The sequence below is a fragment of the Oncorhynchus mykiss genome, chromosome 7 (genome assembly GCF_013265735.2).
Source record: "Oncorhynchus mykiss isolate Arlee chromosome 7, USDA_OmykA_1.1, whole genome shotgun sequence".
Lineage (NCBI taxonomy): Eukaryota > Metazoa > Chordata > Actinopteri > Salmoniformes > Salmonidae > Oncorhynchus > Oncorhynchus mykiss.
The window spans coordinates 38,188,647-38,210,673 of record NC_048571.1 but is presented as its reverse complement, the minus strand read 5'-3'; the positions used below and the strand labels follow the sequence as shown (position 1 = coordinate 38,210,673).

The 22,027-nt window shown below is 41.2% G+C and overlaps 1 protein-coding gene across 7 annotated transcripts in view; it reads left to right on the top strand.

The window, feature by feature from the left end:
- Positions 1 to 11,173: 11,173 nt before the first annotated feature.
- LOC110527710 (dnaJ homolog subfamily C member 16) overlaps positions 11,174 to 22,027 on the top strand; it is a 29,318-nt gene continuing 18,464 nt past the window's right edge. Inside the window, exons 1-9 of one of the 7 annotated variants that reach the window (XM_036983201.1) lie at positions 11,174 to 11,259; positions 12,082 to 12,299; positions 16,739 to 16,805; positions 17,140 to 17,282; positions 17,609 to 17,787; positions 18,207 to 18,391; positions 21,312 to 21,416; positions 21,504 to 21,662; positions 21,832 to 21,962. In XM_036983201.1, coding sequence (XP_036839096.1) covers positions 12,121 to 12,299; positions 16,739 to 16,805; positions 17,140 to 17,282; positions 17,609 to 17,787; positions 18,207 to 18,391; positions 21,312 to 21,416; positions 21,504 to 21,662; positions 21,832 to 21,962 — 1,148 coding nt within the window. In that variant the 5' untranslated portion in view covers positions 11,174 to 11,259; positions 12,082 to 12,120. Of the gene's footprint in view, positions 11,454 to 11,483; positions 11,819 to 11,866; positions 11,989 to 12,081; positions 12,300 to 16,738; positions 16,806 to 17,139; positions 17,283 to 17,608; positions 17,788 to 18,206; positions 18,392 to 21,311; positions 21,417 to 21,503; positions 21,663 to 21,831; positions 21,963 to 22,027 lie in introns of those variants that run through there. The other 6 variants (XM_021609164.2, XM_036983199.1, XM_021609165.2 and 3 more) reach the window with 6 other exon arrangements.

The window sequence follows — 22,027 nt, the reverse complement described above, 5'->3', positions numbered from 1 at the left end:
TGAATTTTGGCCCATTCCTCCTAACGGAGCTGGTGTAACTGAGTCGGGTTTGTTGGCCTCCTTGCTCGCACACGCAATTTCAGTTCTGCCCATTGTCTAAGGGATTGAGGTCAGGGCTTTGTGATGGCCACTCCAATATCTTGATATTGTTGTCCTTAAGCCATTTTGCCACAACTTTGGAGTATGCTTTGGGTCATTGTCCATTTGGAAGATGCATTTGTGACCAAGCTTTAACTTCCTGACTGATGTCTTGAGATGTTGCTTCAATATATCCACATAATTGTCCTCCCTTATGATGCCATCTATTTTGTGAAGTGGCTTCTTCCTTTCTGAGTGTCCTTTCAGGTTATGTCAATATAGGACTCGTTTTACTGTGGATATAGATACTTTTGTGCCTGTTTCCTTCTCTTAACCAGCTTCATGAGGTAGCCACCTGAAATGCATTTCAATTAACAGGTGTACCTTGTTAAAAGTTAATTTGTGGAATTCCTTTCCTTCTTAATGCGTTTCAGCCAATCAGTTGTGTTGTGACAAGGTAAGGGTGGTATACAGAAGATAGCCCTATTTGGTAAAATGCCAAGTCCATATTATGGCAAGAACAGCTCAAATAATAAAAGCGAAATGATAGTCCATCATTACTTTAAAAACTTATTCAGGATTGGTGGGTCCCCTGCGGGACGGTTGAGCTACCTATTATTACTACCTTACAACCTATTATTAGGTTGTAAGAAACAAGAACATTTCCCAGGACATAGACATATCTGATCTGGCAGAAAACTTAAATTATTGTTAATCTAACAGCACTGTCCAATTTACAGTAGCTATTACAGCGAAAGAATACCATGCTATTGTTTGAGGAGAGTGCATAGTTTTGAACCTGAAAAAGTTATTAATAAACAAATTAGGCACATTTGGGCAGTCTTGATACAACATTTTGGATCAGTCTGAAACTTTGCACACATACTTCTGCCATCTAGTGGACAACATCTAAATTGCACCTGGGTGGAATAATATAGTACGGCCTTTCTCTTGCATTTCAAAGATGATGGTACAAAAACAATACAAAAAAAACGGTTGTTTTTGTCTTTGTATTATCTTTTACCAGATCTAATATCGTATATTCTCCTACATTCCTTTCACATTTCCACAAACTTCAAAATGTTTCCTTTCAAATGGTACCAAGGAAATGTGTATCCTTGCTTCAGGGCCTGAACTACAGGCAGTTAGATTTGGGTATGTCATTTTAGGCGAAAATTGAAAAAAAGGGCCCAATCCTTAAACCCATTTGAGGTATAAAAGAAGGTGAAGCATGCGTTGGGAAAAGAGTGACCAGGAGTGGGCTTGTTCTAGTTAATTGTGTTTCTGAAGAGCAGAAGAAAGAATTGGGAATCACAAGAATTGCAAATTCCAAAGTGTCATGCTTTGAACTGCAGAATAGAGCACCTGTTAAAGCAGTCATCGTCGGGGTGTCGATGGATGTTGAGATTGAATACTTCAAGAGAATCCAAGGTGTGGTTGGTGGCCTTCGCCTAAACTGAATAGTGAATAGAAAAAAGGAAGAAAGTCTGTCAGGTCTTTTGTTTTTTGATTAAGAGCACATCCCTAGAGTGCATCCCTATGCATGTAAAGCTAGCTTATGTAAAGTACTTAGCAAGAGCATTTGTCCACTAAACACTACAATGCAAAAACTGTAAAGGATTTGCCCATGTTGCAAATGTTTGCAAACGGATGGAGCATATTGAAGATCGTAGTTAGTATGAATATTTTAATTCAAAACGTCTTATTTTTGGGGGGATATTTTACTACCTCGCACAGTATGTGACGGCAATACACCTTATAGGTTTTAGTCTGCCAATAAACGTTAAAGAGGTTAAAGAAGGATTTGGGAAGGTGGCGGGAACGGCTGATATGTTCGAAACTGATGCTGGGTGAAGATGAGATTGAGAATGATTGGGCTACAGTCGTGAATAATAAAGGAATCAAAAGAAGCAAAGTGGTGATGGAAAGATTTTGTTCATAGTCGGAGTGAGGGTTTTAGATCCTCAGAAACCCACCTTTCTGTATCCCTGTCCCAATATTCATCTTCTCCCGACTTTGCTTTCAGGCTGGTGGTATCCTGACGTAACTCCATCTCATAATCGTCCTGCTCACCTTGGAAACATGTCTTCTCCGGGCGCTGACATTTTGAGAGCATGAGCAGAGGCACGACCTCTCTCCCTTCTCTCTTTCTCCTCGACACTTGTCAATCATTACTTGGGAAAAAAAATGGTCGGCCATCCTCTTAATCTATTTCTGTTATCTAGCCCTGTGTTTCTGCCTACTGTTCTGGAGTGTGAATTCATTACACTTTGCGACATAAAAAGGGAAGGGCTGGAGAAAAGGGAAGACAAAACAACCATTAAAAATGTCACCACTATTCCACTGGTTCCTATCTGATCCTACACCAGTCCGGTGGCCTGGGAGGACAGGACACGATCGTTCAGCACACCCTATAACTATTCTGCAGTAAAATCCCGTACACCCAAGTAGTTATCTACAGCTGACACCACAACAAATCAATTTTTTCTGATTTTTACGTTCCAGTTCTGCGGTACAGTTGAGAACCATTGTAGGAAAAAAAAAATAATAGACACTCCTTCAGTCACATTGCCATTCAAATCACATCCCTACAGACTCAGGGGATTGTGATTTCTTGCAATGCCCCGGCTGTAAACTCACTGAGTCCCAAAAAGCGTACTGCTGACCAGTAATTCAAATGTTCTCTGATTTCTTATTTGTTTGTGCTGTGCAGTTTGTGACCATTAGAATAAATGCTACAAAGTCCACCTTTTTCACCTGTAACATATCAGAATCCCTTGATTACCGAGAAACATTCACTTGTGCAGTCCCAAATACCATTGTGTCTTCAATGTCACTCGCTCCTTCCACTCTTCTCACCACCTCCAAATAGGAGACATGTTGGACAGCCCTTAAACTGTGGTGTTGAGCATATAACCTCAGCTGGCATATGATATTCTTCCCATCTGCATACACTTGATACATGCCCAAATATGTTGAATTCATAACACTGGAGGGGTTTGTGCACAAGAGCTCTTACAGGGTATGTCATAAAGTTCAGCTTTACATGAGAAGGGAGAGACTCATAAAAAAAACAATCAGACATTGCATTCGGATAGAATTCAGACCCCTTTACTTTTTCCACATTTTGTTCCGTTACAGTTCTATATTTCTTTCATCATCCATCTACACACAATACACCATAATGAAAAAGCGAAAACAGGTTTAATTATTATTATAAATATATATATTTAAAAAAAAAACAGAAATGCCTTATTTACATAAGTATTCAGACCCTTTGCTATGAGACTCGACATTGAGCTTAGGTTTATCCTGTTTCCAATGATAATCCTTGAGATTTTTCTACAACTTGATTGGAGTCCACCTGTGGTAAATTATATTGTTTGGACATGATTTGGAAAGGCACACACCTGTCTCTATAAGGTCCCACAGTTGACAGTGCATATCAGAGCAAAAACCAAGCCATGAGGTCAAAGGTATTGTCCGTAGAGCTCCCAGACAGGATTGTGTCGAGGCACAGATCTGGGGAAGTGTACCAAAACATTTCTGCAGAATTGAAGCTCCCAAAGAACACAGTGGCATCCATCATTCTCAAAATGTAAGAAGTTTAGAACAACCAAGACTCTTCCTAGAGCTGGCCACCCGGCTAAACTGAGCAATCAGGGGAGAATGGCCTTGGTCAGGGGGGTGACCAAGAACCCAAAGGTCACTCTGACAGAGCTCCAGAGTTCCTCCGTGGAGATGGGAGACCCTTTCAGAAGGACAACCATCTCTGCAGCACTCCACCAATTTTATGGTAGAGTGGCCAGACGGAAGCAATTCCTCAGTAAAAGACACATGACAGCATACTTGGAGTTTACCAAAAGGCACCTAAAGGACTCTCAGACCATGAGAAACAAGATTATCTGGTCTGATGAAATCAAGATTGAACTCTTTGGCCTGAATGCCAAGCGTCACATCTGGAGGAAACCTGGCACCATCCCTACGGTGAAGCATGGTGGTGGCAGCATCATGCTGTGGGGATGTTTTTCAGCGGCAGGGACTAGGAGACGAGTCAGGATAGAGGGAAAGATGAAGGGAGCAAAGTACAGAGAGATCCTTGATGAAAACCTGCTACAGAGTGCTCAGGACCACAGACTTGGGCGAAGGTTCACCTTCCAACAGGACAATGATGCTAAGCACACTCAAGACAATGCAGGAGTGGCTTCGGGACAAGTCTATGAATGTCCTTGAGTGGCCCAGCCAGAGCCCGGACTTGAACCCGATCTAATATCTCTGGAGAGACCTGAAAATAGCTGTGCAGAGACGCCCCCATCCAACTTGACAGAGCTTGAGAGGATCTGCATAGAAGAATGGAAGAAACTCCCCATATACAGGTGTGCCAAGCTTGTAGCGTCATACCCAAGAAAACTTGAGGCTGTAATCGCTGCCAAAGGTGCTTCAACAAAGTACTGAGTAAAGGGTCTGAATACTTATGTAAATGTGATATTTTTATAAGTTAGCAAAACAATTCTAAACTTGTCTTTGCTTTGTCATTTTGGGGTATTGTGTCTAGATTGATAAGGAATTGTATTTTTTCATCAATTTTAGAATAAGGCTGTAATGTAAGAACATGTGGAAAAAGTCAAAGGGTCTGAATACTTTCCAAAGGCAATGCTTCAGTAAGGTAATCTTTTTAGCATTCATTGCAATGGTTATCAACTGTACCGCAAAAATGGAACGTAAATCACAGAAAATAGATTTTGTGGTGGCAGCTGCAGAGAAGTATTTGGGTATACAATATTTGACTTCAGGTTGTGTTGAGTGGTAGTGTGCTGTCCTCCCAGGCCATTGGCTTTGTGCAGGAGTAGATAATGTCAAAGTAGTGGAATGGGGTAGTGGGCTTTTAATCAGAGTAGGTTTAATTGGAAGGGTGTATTCTTTTTATAATTATGTTTTTTTCTTCCCTTTTACCATTTTGTATCACAAAGTATAATGGTTAAAACAGTATACATACATATGCAAACAGACAATGATAACATATGCTAGGGGTTACAACAAATTACAGATTATACAAAGACCTTAAAAGAAACACACACTGATTGTTTTAACAGCTTTCTTATTAGAAGAATGTAGAATGGTCTTAATGTACTGCTCGAATTCCTTATAGAAAACACGGATGAGTGTTTTTTTATTAGTGAATTTACATTTATGAATATGACATATTCCCATTAGCACAATTACATTTATGAGGTAAAATTGTTTTTATTTTTCCTTATTATTGTTAAGGAAACTGAGCAGCACATTCTCCCATTTAAAAAAAACACATTTCATCAAGAATATTAACAATTATAAAACTATGAATACCTTTCCATAATTTCTTTACATGTAAACAATGCCAAAATAAATTCAAAACTGTTTCGGGATGGTCAACACAAAAAGTACAGTTAACGTTAATGTATTTTTTGAGTTTCTTCAGGTAATGATTCTCAGGGTAATACTTGTGGATCATTCTGAAAGAGACCTCTTTGACCTTGTTAACAAGCAGGTATTTGTGTGGTAATAACCAGACTTTTTTTCCAACAGACATTATTGACAAATGTATTCCAGTAAGTTGTGACATAAGGAATGGATACAATATCCATTTGAAATAAAGCATGTATAGATCTGTTGTTCTGAGGGAGCAAGGAGAAACAATGTTTTTCCTATTGGAGAGTCAACTGGATTAAGGAGAGTAGGCCAAGAAGGTGAGGTCTGGTTATACCTCTAAACAACATGAGAGTTCCAGATGGAATAGCATCAAAGACTATGGCGAACTCTCTAGGTGTAACAGGGATATTGTAATGAGATAAAAATTCCTCATAATTGAGTAACAATCCTACTGCATTAAAACGTTGGCTCACCAGCAGGATATGATTATTGAACCAGTTCTTAAAAAATAAAGACAAAATATCCTTATTGTTCCTAATGAAATACCTATGCGGGGAAAAATTATGTTTATATACAGTATTTTAACAACCACGCTAAGAATACTTGTCTATGAAAAGCAGATCATTTTGTAGGAATCTTATCAATGTTATAGTTACAAAGTAACATAAAATTGAAGCCACCAAAACAAGAGAAGACATAATGAGGGATAAAATTCCAAATTGAAGCGGAATTATTTGAGAAATGTTCAGGCCAATGTATCTTTAAAGTATTATTCAAAGTAGGAAAATCCAAAAAATTGAGACCACCATATTCATGTGTTCATAATGACAGATTTCCTAATATAATGTGTACGATTTTTCCAAATGAAGTTGAAATATATCTGGTCATCCACTTTACCTATTTTGTTGTCAAGATTGACTGGGCTGCATAAGTCTGGAGATACCTTCAGCTTTAGAAAGCAATACCCAACCTTTCAAGGACAAACTAATAATAGGTATGACATTTAATGAGCATCTACCCTGCTGATCCTTAGATATGGTAATCCCAAGGTATATTACTTTTTCCTTGACTAGAATATTGCATATAGAGGGTATCACACAGTATTTAACAGCAAACAATTCTCAGAAACTCATATTCCACTGTATCAAAGTCTTTATAAAAGTCTACGTTTTATTGTCTTCTATCTTAAAATATTAGATCAGAACAGTCAATAAGGTCAAACACCAGTTGGATATTATTAGACATACACTACTGTTCAAAAGTGTGGGGTCACTTAGAAATGTTGTTGTTTTTGAAAGAAAAGCACATTTTTTGTCCATTAAAATAACATCAAATTGATCAGAAATACAGTGTTGACATTGTTCATGTTGTAAATGACTATTGTAGCTGCAAATGGCAGTTTTTTTATGGAATATCTACATAGGCATACAGAGGCCCATTACCAGAAACCATTACTCCTGTGTTCCAATAGCACGTTGTGTTAGCTAATCAAAGTTTATCATTTTTAAAGGATAATTGATCATTAGAAAACCCTTTTGCAATTATGTTAGCACAGATGGAAACTGTAGTTCTGATTAAAGAAGCAATAAACCTGGCCTTCTTAAGACTAGTTGAGTATCTGGAGCATCAGCATTTGTGGGTTCGAATAAAAGGCTCAAAATGGCCAGAAACAAATAACTATCCTCTTAAACTCATCAGTCTGTTCTTGTTCTGAGAAATGAAGGCTATTCCATGCGAGAAATTGCCAAGAAACTGAAGATCTCGTACAACGCTGTGTATTACTTCCTTCACAGAACAACGCAAACTGTCTCTAACCAGAATAGAAAGAGGAGTGGGAGGCCCTGAGTCCAATACTGCCTTCATTCTTTTTGCAAATATAGAGGCTAATATTTTGTAGTTGTTATTGAGCAGACAGATTAGACGCCAATTATCGAGGAGAAGCAAGTCTTTCTTGGGCTTTCTTATTAATGTAATCAGACCTTGAGTCAAACTGGGAGGGTGTGCATTATTTGAAATTATTTAAGAAAAGACTTCCAACAGAAATGGGTCTGACTGTTGAGAAAAAAGTTAGTAAAACTCAGCAGATATACCATCAGTCCCAGGAGACTTATTTCTTTTGAATGTGTACAACAGAAAAAATTCTACACTAGGTAGCCTAGTGGTTAGAGCGTTGGACTAGTAACCGAAAGGTTGCAAGATTGAATCCCCGTGCTGACAAGGTACAAATCTGTCGTTCTGCCCCTGAACAAGGCAATTAACCCACTGTTCCTAAGCCGTCATTGAAAATAAGATTTTGTTCTTAACTGACTTGCCTAGTTAGATAAAGTTAAAATAAAATAAAAATCACACTGTTCCCTTTCAGCCTCCCCAATTGATTTCACATCACACAGAGAGTTAAAAAAAGAAAGACTTGAGGAAACCTCACAATACTTAGAACCATATCAATTCCTGTAGAAGTTGCAACTAAAGTTAGAGATGAATTTAGGATCACCTGTGATGAGACCATTAATATTTAATTGTTGAATTGTATTATTTTTTAGAGCGGTATTTTCTAACCTGAAAAAACAAGATGAATTTTGTTCACCCTCCTCTAGCCAATTGTTCCTAGATCTGACAAAGACTCCCTCTCTGCTTTCAGTTTGTACATATCATCCAACTTGTGTTGAAGCTCACACAGAACAGATTTGTCCTCCTCTGAGAGACTTTCAACAGGCTTTTGAACAAGAGAGGTGGTCTTTGTAATTACACTTTCTTCTTCAGCTCTCCTCGTCTTGGCAAGAATACTCCCATATTTTCTTAAATATGTTCCAATCTCATATTTGAAAATCTCCCAGTTATTACTGTGTGAATTGTCATTTATAGCTTTGTTCCAGAAGTGTGTAATTAAATTGTTTATCTCCCTCTTGACCAACTCGTGTTTTAATATGGAGCTATTAAGCTTCCAGTAGGATGCTCTGCCAAGGCCATTATCAGAGATAAACAGTTTAATGTCATTATAAATAGCTCTATGATCAATCAGTAAGGGGAGTGGCCAGGATGTTAACAGAAATACCCTGTTTATTAAAACATTTAGACACCAGACAAAAATCTATGTGTGATTCAAATCAAATGTATTTATAAAGCCCTTCTTACATCAGCTGAATTCTCAAAGTGCAGTACAGAAACCCAGCCTAAAACCCCAAACAGCAAGCAATGCAGGTGTAGAAGCACGGTGGCTAGGAAAAACTCCCTAGAAAGGCCAGAACCTAGGATAAAACCTAGAGAGGAACCAGGCTATGAGGGGTGGCCAGTCCTCTTCTGGCTGTGCCGGGTGGCGATTACAACAGAACATGGCCAAGATGTTCAAATGTTCATAGATGACCAGCAGGGTCAAATAATAATAATCGCAGTGGTTGTCAAGGGTGTAACAGGTCAGCACCTCAGGAGTAAATGTCAGTTGGCTTTTCATAGCCGATCATTCAGAGTATCTCTACAGCTCCTGCTGTCTCTAGAGAGTTGAAAACAGCAGGTCTGGGACAGGTAGCACATCCGGTGAACAGGTCAGGGTTCCATAGCCGCAGGCAGAACAGTTGAAACTGGAGCAGCAGCACGGCCAGGTGGACTGGGGACAGCAAGGAGTCATCAGACCAGGTAGTCCTGAGGCATGTTCCTAGGGCTCAGGTCCTCTGAGAGAGAGAAAGAAAGACAGAAAGAAAGAGAGAGAATTAGAGAGAGCATACTTAAATTCACACAGGACACCGGATAAGACAGGAGAAATACTCCAGATGTAACAGACTGACCCTAACCCCCCCGACACATAAACTACTGCAGCATAAATACTGGAGAATGAGACAGGAGGGGTCGGGAGACACTGTGGCCCCATTTGACGATACCCCCGGACAGGGCCAAACAGGCAGGATATAACCCCACCCACCTTGCCAAAACACAGCTCCCACACCACTAGAGGGATATCTAGGATCATCTGGAGCATGCCTTATTACTTGAAGTGAAAGACTTGTCATTGGGAAACTCTACTCTCCAAATATCTGTAATATCAAACCTTTCCATAAACTGAGAAATATTAAAATCCCCACCTACTATAAGTAAATAATTAGAGAACTTGGTTAGCCAATGGAGAATACGCTTTTCCAAAGATTCAAGTAACTGATCATTTTCACGTTTGGAATTGTACCCATAAATGTTGGTAATAATAATAATGATGTTGTTGTTACAGTTGATAACAAGACAAAGAAAGTGACCAAAAGGGTCACAGTCGGAGTGCAAAATACTTCCATTTAAATTATTCTCCAGAGTGATAACTCCAGCAGAGCGTTCAGAACCATGATAGAGCCATAAATCATTTCCCCACTGAGATCTCCAGAAGTTGACGTCGGTAGAAAATAAATGAGACTCTTGAAAAAAATATATTAGTCTGTTTTAAGCTGTTTGCCAAATAAATATAATGCTTTGCGCTTTACATTATTTCTTACCCTCCTAGCATTGACTGAAATTATAGACAACGACAAAGTGGAATATAGAACAGAAAGCACTACAAGCTAAACAGCAATCGAAAATCGAGTAAGAATGAAAAGAAACCAGCGTTGCACACAATATAGATATAAATGATTCAGTGAGATGTTTACCTTAACAAATAACTGCCAGAACAAGAAACAACAAAAAGCTTGCTCACTGCCTATACTGCAGGTAAAAATAGCAGAAGTGAGATAAATAAAAATAAAAAAGTAAATATCTACTACTCCAGTAGTCCTGTGCAGTTGGAACGAAAGTTGAATCACCTTAGAGCCGGGAGTGAGATCTGCTCACATCAGAGGTAGCTATCTAGGTAGCCTATGTTGACCACCAGGCACAGTCTATGACAGTCCTCAGGGAGGGAGGTTGATTTCAGATCTGTTGATGAATGCGCGCACTCCGATGAAAAGTAAGCAGCTTTCCCCTATTTTCGTGCTTTTCCCACAACTGGCCACAGTTTCTCTCTCTTTTCGAGAGGTCTTCAGCAAACCAACCAGATTGTTGTCGCGTAGGAAGGTAGATGCATTGGCTGCTTTCCAAGTGGCATCCCCGTAGATCTGTAATGTGAACTGGAGAATGACACCTTTGGGCTTGGAGTCACCCTGACTTCTCGTGTCGAGGCGATGTACGGTGTCGACCACATCTGCAAGCTTAGACTTCTCCTCGGGTAGGATAGTTTGGCAGAGTTTGATGGTCTCTGGCCGCACGTTCTCCCCATCTGCCGTGGAGAACTCCATAGTCTCAGATTCCACCGTCTGGAGTAGCTTTCGAGTTCTGCGATTCTTCTTTGGCACAAGTCCGTCTCTCCCTCCTCTTTTTTTTGAAACGCCTTTCGATGTGGGTTAACATCCTTGATTTCCATGCATGCAAAGTCAATATTTTCATTGCGTTGTCGCTGACCATTTTCTCTGGCATCAGACCTTGTATTGATGAGCCTGGAAAGAGTGGCGATAGCATCATTAATGGCAGCGGCATCTGGGCCCAGTTCAATGTCGCCCGTACCTCTATGTTTAATATAACACACATACATTCATTATTCATTTCGGTTGCCTACGTGAAGTTTGTTCTATAGAACAAATGTGTGTGCCACATAAGTATTTGATTCTAGCCACAAAATTAAGGAAATTAGAAGGGGGGGGGGGGGGGGGGGGGGGGGGGGGGGGGGGCAGGAGGAAGATTTTCTGCATAACACCTGTCAGGGAACATATTGGATGTCACCCGTCGTTAACCCCAAAGAAGAACAAGAACTCACACTCCCGTACAGTAGGTGGCGCTGTATACAACTGTGAAGAAGCAGCAGCATCTGTAAACGTTACCTAGTATCCAAAATCAAATTATATCAGTCGACATGATGACAAGTTGATTTTGTGACTGATTCAGGTTTAGTATTTTTTACAACATATTTTGTAGCTATTTAGCAATATATTTTCATGTTGCATCGCTGTCTAGATAAATAGGTACTGTAGACATGACTTGGCCTTCTAACGTTGGCTAGCCAGAGTAAAGGCAAAAACTGCTAATACAGATGAAATATTTGCTGCTAGCTGGGCAAAGAGCTGGAATAGCCAGCGAGCTAGCTAGCCACATTCATTATCTTTCACTCTGCCTTATTTAGTTAGTTAGCAGAGTAATGTGTATAGCTAACTAGTTATAAAAGCTACACTCGTATTTTGTTTGGCCAGCTGTCAGCAATCTAACGTTATCTAGCAAAACATCGACCAAATGCAGCTAGCTATATTAGCTGTAGTAGCTAATGTGGATCATGTCAAAAATTATACCTAGCTAACTTTGGCTAGATAGATTGGAACTAGCTGCTGGCCAGGTGGGGTCATTTATGCCAGCCTTAGCAAAACGTTTTGATTGTTGTTCAGTGCCACTCCGTGGCTCATTAGAGAAACTTATTGACCGAGTTGATGCAGGTGAAGTGTCTCAACGACACAACTGAAACCATTTAACAACACCGCAGAACTGCACCGCTGTATTGAAATGAAAGTGATTACAAATATTTTCAGTTAGAGGTCCAACAGAACTGAGTCATATGATATGAATGTATCTTTTTACTTTCATTTCTTCCTCCTGACTCAGGTTGCAGATTTAGAGACGTTGGGACAGGGAGGAGAGGAGATGGGGGGATTGTGTAGGCCACTCCAGGCCTCTATGGTCTGGCTGGCCGTTCTCCTTCTGCTGCTGGGGGAGACGGTGAACACAGCCCAGGAGTTTGACCCCTACAGAGTCCTGGGGCTCACCAAGAGCGCCAGTCAAGCAGAGGTCAAGAAGGTGTACAAGAGGCTGGTCAGAGAATGGTGAGTTGGAAACACCCTGCTACTTTTTGTCTATCATACTATGAATAGGTTTGGGTAACGTGTGCGTGTGGGGCCTCTTACGGATGGATGTGTGTTTGTCTCTAGTAATGTCTGTCAATTGGGTAGGGAGAACTTACCAGACCAATAGTCGGTCTGCATAGTAGGTGCCATTATCTTGCTTTCTGTCGGCACAGAGTGTTATAGGGAACACTAAGTACTTTCGGCCGGCAGGTGCACAATTCTACACTGACCTTTTTTACAAGCAGCGTGTGTGCGCCTAAGTTGGAAAAACGTATGCACACACAAAGAAATGTAGGAGCACAATGAAAAATATTGAAGGTAATAAAGCTGGAATCCTTAATTTTTCTAGGTGCACTGTTCCCAAATTAAAATTCCAGGTCACACAGCAAAATATTTTGGAACATAATGCTTCCAAAATGGAAGCACTGTAGAGCCCTGTATTTCTTTCTCTTGAAATATCACATTTACATAAGTATTCAGACCCTTTAATCAGTACTTTTGTTGAAGCACCTTTGGCAGCGATTACTGCCTTCTTGGGTATGACGCTACAAGTTTGGCAAACCTGTATTTGGGGAGTTTCTTCCATTCTCTGCAGATCATCTCAAGCTCTGCCAGGTTGGATGGGGAGCGTCGCTGCACAGTTATTTTCGGGTCTCTCCAGAGATGTTCGATCGGGTTCAAGTCTGGGCTCTGGCTGGGCCACTCAAGGACTGTTGGAGACATGTCCTGAAGCCACTCCTGCATTGTTTTGGCTGTGTGCTTGGGGTCATTGTCCTGTTGGAAGGTGAACCTTCACCCCATTCTGAGGTTATGAGCGCTCTGGAGCAGGTTTCCATCCAGGATGTCTCTGTACTTGCACCGTTCATCTTGCCCTCGATCCTGATTAGTGTCCCAGTCCCTGCCGCTGAAAAACATCCCCACAGCATGATCCTACCACCACCATACTTCACCATAGGGATGGTATTGGCATATTGATGAGCGGTGCCTGGTTTCGTCCAGACATGACACTTGGCATTCAGGCAGAGAGTTAAATCTTGATTTCATCGGACCAGGGAATCTTGTTTCTCATGGTCTAGGTGTCTTTTGGAAAACTCCAAGCGGCCTGTCATTTGCCTTTTACTGAGGAGTGGCTACCATCTGGCCACTCTACCATAAAGGCCTGATTGGTGGAGTGCTGCAGAGATGGTTGTCCTTCTGGAAGTTTCTTCCATTTCCACAGAGGAACTCTGGAGCTCTGTCAGAGTGACGATCGGGTTTTTGGTCACCTCCCTTCTCTTCCGATTGCTCAGTTTGACCAGGCACCCAGCTCTAGGAAGAGTCTTGGTGGTTACAAACTTCTTCCATTTAAGAATGATGTAGGCCACTGTGTTCTTGGGTACTTCCAATGCTGCAGACATTTTTGGGTACCCTTCTACAGATCTGTTCCTCGACACAATCCTGTCTGGGAGCTCTACTGACAATTCCTTCAACCTCTTGGGTTGGTTTTTGGTCTGACATGCACTGTCAACTGTGGGATCTTTATATAGACAGGTGTGTGCCTTTCCAAATCCTGTCCAATCAATTGAATTTACCACAGGTGGACTCAAGTCAAGTTGTAGAAACATGTTAAGGATCATCAATGGAAACAGGATGCACCTAATCTAAATTTTGAGTCTCATAGCAAAGGATCTGAATGCTTATGTCATTTGAAATGTTTTATTTCACCTTTATTTAGGCTAGTTGAGAACAAGTTCTCATTTACGACTGCGACCTGGCCAAGATAAAGCAAAGCAGTGCGACACAAACAACAACACAGAGTTAGACATGGAATAAACAAGCGTACAGTCAATAACACAATAGAAGAAAAAAAAAGTTTGCAAATGGCAAGAGGAGGTAAAGCAATAAATTGGCCATAGTAGCGAAGTAATTACAATTTTGCAAATTAACACTGGAGTGATAGATGAGCAGACAGTGATGTGCAAGTAGAAATACTGGTGTGCAAAAGAGCAGAAAAGTTAATAAAAAACTATATGGGGATGAGGTAGGTAAATTGGGTGGGCTATTTACAGATGGGCTATGTACAGTTGCAGCGATCGGTTAGCTGCTCAGATAGCTGATGTTTAAAGTTAGTGAGGGAAATATGTCTCCAGCTTCAGTGATTTTTGCAATTCGTTCCAGTCATTGGCAACAGAGAACTGGAAGGAAAGGCGGCCAGAGAGGTGTTGGCTTTGGGGATGACCAGTGAGATATACCTGCTGGAGCGCGTGCTACGGGTGGGTGATGTTATTGTGACCAGTGAGCTGAGTTAAGGCGGAGCTTTACCTAGCATAGACTTATAGATGACCTGGAGCCAGTGGGTCTGGCGACGAATATGTAGCGAGGGCCAGCCGACTAAAGCATACAGGTCGCAGTGTTGAGTGGTATAAGGGGCTTTGGTGACAAAACGGATGGCACTGTGATAGACTGCATCCAGTTTTCTGAGTAGAGTATTGGAGTATTTTTAGAGTATTTTGTAAATGACATCGCCGAAGTCGAGGATCAATAGGATAGTCTGTTTTACGAGGGTATGTTTGGCGGCGTGAGTGAATGAGGCTTTTTTGCGAAATAGGTAGCCGATTCTAGATTTAATTTTGGATTGGAGATGTTAAATATGAGTCTGGAAGGAGAGTTTACAGTCTAGCCAGACACCTAGGTATTTGTAGTTGTCCACATGTTCTAAGTCAGAACCGTCCAGAGTAGTGATGGTAGTCGGGCGGGCGGGTGCAGGCAGCGAACGGTTGAAGAGTATGCATTTGGTTTTACTTGCGTTTAAGAGCAGTTGGAGGCCACGGAAGGAATGTGTTATGGCATTGAAGCTCGTTTGGAGGTTAGTTAACACAGGTTAGTTAACACACAGTTAAACTAATCTAAATATATTTTAGATTTTACGTTCTTCAAAGTCGCCACCCTTTGCCTTGATGACAGCTTTGCACACTTGGCATTCTCTCAACCAGCTTCACCTGGAATGCTTTCCAACAGTCTTGAAGGAGTTCCCACATATGCTGAGCACTTGTTGGCTTCTTTTCCTAACCTCTGCAGGTTAACTCATCCCCAAACCATCTCAATTGGGTTGAGGTTGGGTGATTGTGGCGGTCAGGTCATCTGATGCAGCACTCCATCACTTTCCTTCTTGGTCAAATAGCCCTTACACAGCCTGGTGTGTTCTTGAAAAAACAAAACAAATTATATCCCACTAAGCGCAAACCAGATGGGATGGTGTATCGCGGCAGAATGCTGTGGTAGCCATGCTGGTTAAGTGTGCCTTGAATTCTAAATAAATCACTGACAGTTTCACCAGAAAATCACCACCTCCTCCATGCTTCACGGTCGGACCTACACATGCGGCAGTCATCCGTTCACCTAATCTGCATCTCATAAAGACATGGCGGTAGGAACCAAAAATCTAAAATTTGGACACATCAGACCAAAGGAGAGATTTCCACTGGTCTAATGTCCATTACTCTTGTTTCTTGGCTCAAGCAAGTCTCTTCTTATTGGTGTCCTTTAGCAGTGGTTTCTTTGCAGCAATTTGACTATGAAGCCCTGATTCACGCAGTCTCTTCTGAACAGTTGTTGAGATGTGTCTGTTACTTGAACTCTGAAGCATTTATTTGGGCTGTAATTTCTGAGGCTGGTAACTATAATGAACTTATCCTCTGCAGCAGAGGTAACTCCTTTCTTTCCTGTGGCAGACCTCATGAGAGGCAGTTTCATCATAGTGCTTAATGGTTTTTGCTAATGCACCTTAAAAAAATGTTCAATGTTCTTGAAGTGTTCCTGGTTGACTGATCTTCATGTCTTAAGGTGATGTTGTATGGACTTGGTATTTTACCAAATAGGGCTATCTTCTGTATACTACCCCTACCTTGTCACAACACAACATATTGTCTCAAACACATTAAGAAGGAAAGAAATTCCATAAATGAACTTTTAACAAGGCACACCTGTTAATAAAAATGCATTCCAGATGACTACCTCATGAAGCTGGTTGAGAGAATACCACGAGTGTGCAAAGCTGTCATCAAGGCAAGGGGTGTTTTACATTGAAGAATATCAAATATTTTAATTAGTTGAACACTTTTTTTTGCTTACAACATGATTCCATATGTGTTAATTCATAGTTTTGATGTCTTCACTATTATTATACAATGTCGAAAATAGTCTAATCAAGAAACTCTTGAATGAGTAGGTGTGTCACAACCAGTCAAAAGTTTGATGTATGGTATGTAATAATATGTATGTCATATCATAGGAAAAGTCACCGGATTCACATGGATTTGCAAGCCTAAAAATATCATACTTTGACTAAAACAATGACTTATTGTATTTCAGTATTTCTACTGGTATGGGCGTTTTTAAGTGTCCTTCTGCTATAAGTGTCTCTTTGCTCTGTGTTCAAGGCACCCAGACAAGAACAATGATCCTGGGGCTGAAGATATGTTCATCAAGATCACTAAATCTTATGAGGTATACTAGTTTCACTTACCAGACACACATGCAGACAAAAATCTTAAATGTTTAGATTCATGTTTATTCAACTAACATGGCTACATGGCATGCACTGGGTGTGTGCACTACAGATTTTAACACAGCACAAATCTAACACCTGGCTCAACTAATCAAGAGCTTGACTATGCTGGTGCTGAAGTGTTGTGTAAATGCTGGGCTTGTACAAAAGCCTGCACATCCTGACCCTGTGGGTCTCCAAGGATCTGAGTTGTAGAACACTGCTCTATTTAAACGCTATAGTCAGGAGGAGGAGAGGAGTTCATAACAAAGTTTGATTGGATCCCTCCCTCAGATCCTGGGGAATGTGGAGCGGCGTGCTAACTACGACCGCTATGGACAGATGGAGGAGAACAAGCAGGGTCAGCACCAGCAGGGCTTCAACCGACACTTCCACAACAGCTTCTATTTCGACGAGTCATTCTTCAATTTCCCTAGGTCAGTGCAAAGGAAAAGATACCACGCAATTTTTGCAACTCATTTGCCAATCATGTTGTCTTGTATCCCTTGCAATGACTGTGATATGTGCTGGTTTTTACATAACTTAATTGCACTGTCGCTCTGGGTAAGAGCATCTGCTGAATGACCAAAATGTCCCTGAGGCCATTTTGAAAGATACCGTATCAAAGCCTCCTTTATTTTTCTGTCTGGGGTGTCCATGACGAAGGCTACATGCAAAAAACGCATTGGGTTTAGTAGTAAAGAAGCATATTTAATCAACTTCCATTGTCCTCCAAAAGTGGCTAAATCTTCTCTTCCCCCAGGTCAGGCCGGGACTTCTCAGACAGCAAGTATCTGCTCGACCACGCAGGGTTCAACAGTAAGGTGCTGCCCGACAGCTTCAAGCGGCCCTACCTGATCAAGATCACCTCCGAGTGGTGCTTTGCCTGCGTTCACATCGAGCCAGTCTGGAGGGAGGCAGTACAGGAGCTAGAGCCACTGGGTACGAAGTGGGCTGTCTTCCAGGAAGTCCATGGCTGTGTCCCAAATGGCACCTTATTCCCTATATACTGCACTACTTCTGACCAGGGACAATAGGGCTGTGGTCATAAGTAGTGGACTCTGTAGGAAAAGGGTGCCATTTGGGATGCAGTACATGTCTTTCACTAAGAATCCGTTGGGGTCGAATCATGATTTGAAGGTTGTTAAATTCATTCACTGATGTGTGGTTTGTAACAGGTGGATAAACTAACCATTGACAAGAGAACAACAGGGGAAATGGGCTCAAACCTATTAGTCAGTGGTGACTCAAATGAATCAAAACATACAGTACATTGTAATCTGTTTAATACAACTGTTTCTTTGCTTCCCTCTACTGTCCACTGGTATGTAACAACCTAATTAATGGTGTCCATCACTCAGGTGTGGGTATCGGCATTGTTGACATTGGTTACGAACGTCGCCTAGCCAACCAGCTGGGTGTCCATCGCACGCCATCCATCCTGGGTGTGGTCAATGGTAGAGTGACCGTGTTCCACTACTCCGTGGTCAGAGAACACCTGCGACAGTTTGTAGAAGACCTGCTGCCTCAGAGGCTGGTGGAAAAGGTAGGCCTGCTGTTAACAATATTGCAATGTATCCAGTATGATTTATAGTAATAATAATGGGTGCTAGCGAGCATGCTAGGTATCAACAGCCAATCCAGTAGAGGCTAGAAGCTATAGTAGGCTTTGATTGGTCAATCCTGATGCAATATTGCTGAGAATTCAGCTTTCCCCAACTTAGGTCCCGCCCTATTCACACTCTCTCGCCCATGTTCGGATCGCCCAACAGTCTCCTGCCCATTTCACTTCCCTCCATTGAAAATGAATGGCTTCCGATGTTTTTTTTGCCACCCATCGTGTTCAGTTAATCAGCACCATTATAATAAATAGTCAGAAACACCTCAGACAGTTTGTAGTGGACCTGTTGCCTCCGAGGCAAACAGGTCCAAAATAATAGCTTAAAGGGCAACTCCGCCACTTTTCAACTTCACTCATTATCTTCAGCACCAAATCAATGTCTGCATATATGTTTCTTTGATCTGTGTTAAAAGATAAGGTCCTAAAAATGCTTCTCTGTGACGTCACAGGGTAAGGTTAAGTAAGAAGCATTTTCAGAACCTGCAATGACTTTTTCTTGCAAGAGGGAGGGTATTTCCTTGTTCCCCACGTCACTGTGAATCTCAGTGTTTGAAAATAAAAAAATGTAATGTTACTTTTGATGTCATCGAGTAACTTTTTAACTTAGTTTTTTTCTACAAAGCACATACACTACCGTTCAAAAGTTTGGGGTCACTAAGAAATTTTGTTTTTGAAAGAAAAGCAAAAACAATTGTCCATTTTTAAAATAGCATAAATTTGATCAAAAATACAGTGTAGACATTGTTAATGTTGTAAATGACTACTGTAGCTGGAAACGGCTGATATTTTTTTTTTTTAAATGGGGAAAAAATGGAATGGAATAGGTGTACATAGAAAGCCAGCATCCGGCTGTTGACATTGAGACTGGTGTTTTTTGCGGGTACTATTTAATGAAGCTGCCAGTGGAGGACTTGTGAGGTGTCCGTTTCTCAAATTAGTCACGCTAATGTACTTGTCCTCTTGCTCAGTTGTGCACCGGGGCCTCCCACTCCTCTTCCTATTCTGGTTAGGGCCAGTTTGTGCTGTTCTGTGAAGGGAGTAGTACACAGCGTTGTACGAGATCTTCAGTTTCTTGGCAATTTCTCGCATGGAATAGCCTTCATTTCTCAACAAGAATAGACTGAGTTTCAGAAGAAAGTGCTTTGTTTCTGGCCATTTGTGAGCCTGTGATCAAACCCACAAATGCTGAGGCTCCAGATACTCAACTTGTCTAAGGAAGGCCAGTGTTATTGCTGCCTTTAATCAGCACTGCAGTTTTCAGCTGTGCTAACATAGCTGACGGTTTTCTAATGATCAATTAGCCTTTTATAATGATAAACTTGGATTAGCTATCACAATGTGCCATTGGAACACAGAAGTGATGGTTGCTGATAATGGGCCTATGTAGATATTCCATATATCAGCCGTTTCCAGCTACAGTAGTCATTTACAACATTAACAATGTCTACACTGTGTTTCTGATAAATTGTATGTTATTTTAATGGACAAAAAAAAATGTTATATTCTTTCAAAAACAAGGACATTTCTATGTGACCCCAAATGTTTGAACATATATGCTCCATCTTGACATATGTAGACACTGGTTTGGTACTGGAGATGATGAATATGAGGTTGAGAAGTGGTACAGTTGCTCTTTAATAAGCTACGGTGCTTTTCATTCCAAATTTATGCAAAGGGATATGTGAATACTTTACTCATATATTGTGTATAATTGCTACAATTACGCAGTACCTGTAATACGTAGGTTTCCTTTTTTGCACTGCATGCCATAAAATACAGTGCATTTGCAAAGTATTCAGACCCCTTGACTTTTTCCCCAATTTGTTACGTTACAGCCTTATTCTAAAATGGATTAAACCATTTTTTTCCCCTTCATCAATCTACACACAATACGTGATAATGTCAAAGTTAAAACAGGTTTTTAGACATTTTTGTAAATGTATTAAACATTTTAAACTGAAATATCACATTTACATAAGTATTCAGACACTTTACTCAGTTCTTTTTTGAAGCCCTTTTGGCAGCGATTACAGCCTCAAGTCTTCTTGGGTATAATGCTTGGCACACCTGTATTTGGGGAGTTTCTCCCAATTTTCTCTGCAGATCCTCTCAAGGTCTGTCAGGTTGGATGGGAGCGTTGCTGCACAGCAATTTTCAGGTCTCTTCAGAGATGTTTGATCGGGTTAAAATCCGGGCTCTGGCTGGGCCACTCAAGGACATTCAGAGACTTGTCCTGAAGCCACTTCTGCGTTGTCTTGGCTGTGTGCTTCGGGTCGTTGTCCTGTTGGAAGGTGAACTTTTGCTCCAATCGGAGGTTCTGAGCGTTCTGGAACAGGTTTTCATCAAGGATGTTTGTACTTTGCTCTGTTCTTCCCCTCAATCCTGACTAGTCTCACAGTCCCTGACTCTGGAAAAACATGACATGGACAGCCAACTGTGGGACCTTATATAGACAGGTGTGTGCCTTTGCAAATCATGTCCAATCAATTGAATTTACCACAGGTAGACTTCAATCAAGTTTTAGAAACATCTCAAGAATGGAAACAGGATGCACTTGAGCTCAATTTCTTGCTATGGCAAAGGGTCTGAATACTTATGTAAATACGTTTATTTTAGTTTCTCACTTTGTCGTTATGGGGTATTGTCTGTAGATTGAGGATTTGTATTTATTTAATACATTTTATAACAAGGCTGCAACGTTACACAATGTGGAAAAAGTCAAGGGGTCTGAATACTTTCCGAATGCACTGATTGAATATATATATATATATATATAAAGCATTTTAATCTCTCCTGAACTTAATAAGTTGTTCCATTTGATCTTGTTTTATTTTTCTTTTGTCAGGTAACAGATAAGAACTATGTGTCCTTCCTGGGCAGCTGGCATGTTGAGAACAATCCCAGTGTGTTGCTGTTTGACCAAGTGCCTGCAGTGCCCCTGCTCTACAAGGTAACACACACCGAGTGTGTCTGTGGAAAATGGGTATCTATCAAGTCATCAGTCCAACAGCTTACCCTTCTCTCTCCCTCTCTCCAGCTCACAGCGTTTGCCTTTAAGGACTATGTGCGGTTTGGTTACGTGGACCAGGGACTGACAGAGACATCCAGACTACTGCATCAGTTCAACATCAACAGCTATGCTCCCACAATGCTGCTGTTCAAGGAGAACACTGAGCAACCTGCTGATATTATACAGGTAAACTCATGGACCAGTATTAAAATAGTTGCATGCGCTGGCTCTAGATGACTTATTCTGTTTTGGTGTCAGAGGTGAATGGGTCAGAACCACAAGACTGCCAGTTGAATACCTGATCATTGCTCTCTCTCTCTATTCCCCCCCCCCCCCCCCCCCCCCCCCCCCCCAGGCTAAAGGGATGAAGAGACAGATCATGGAGGAGTTTGTGTCCAACAACAAGTACCTGTGTGTCCCTCGGTTGGTCAACCAGCATCTGTTCGATGAGCTCTGCCCCATCAAGCAGTTCCACCGGCGCAGGAAGTAAGAACCAACTAAATCCGGCCTCTGATCTTAAAGGTCCAATGCAGCCGTTTCTATCTCCATAT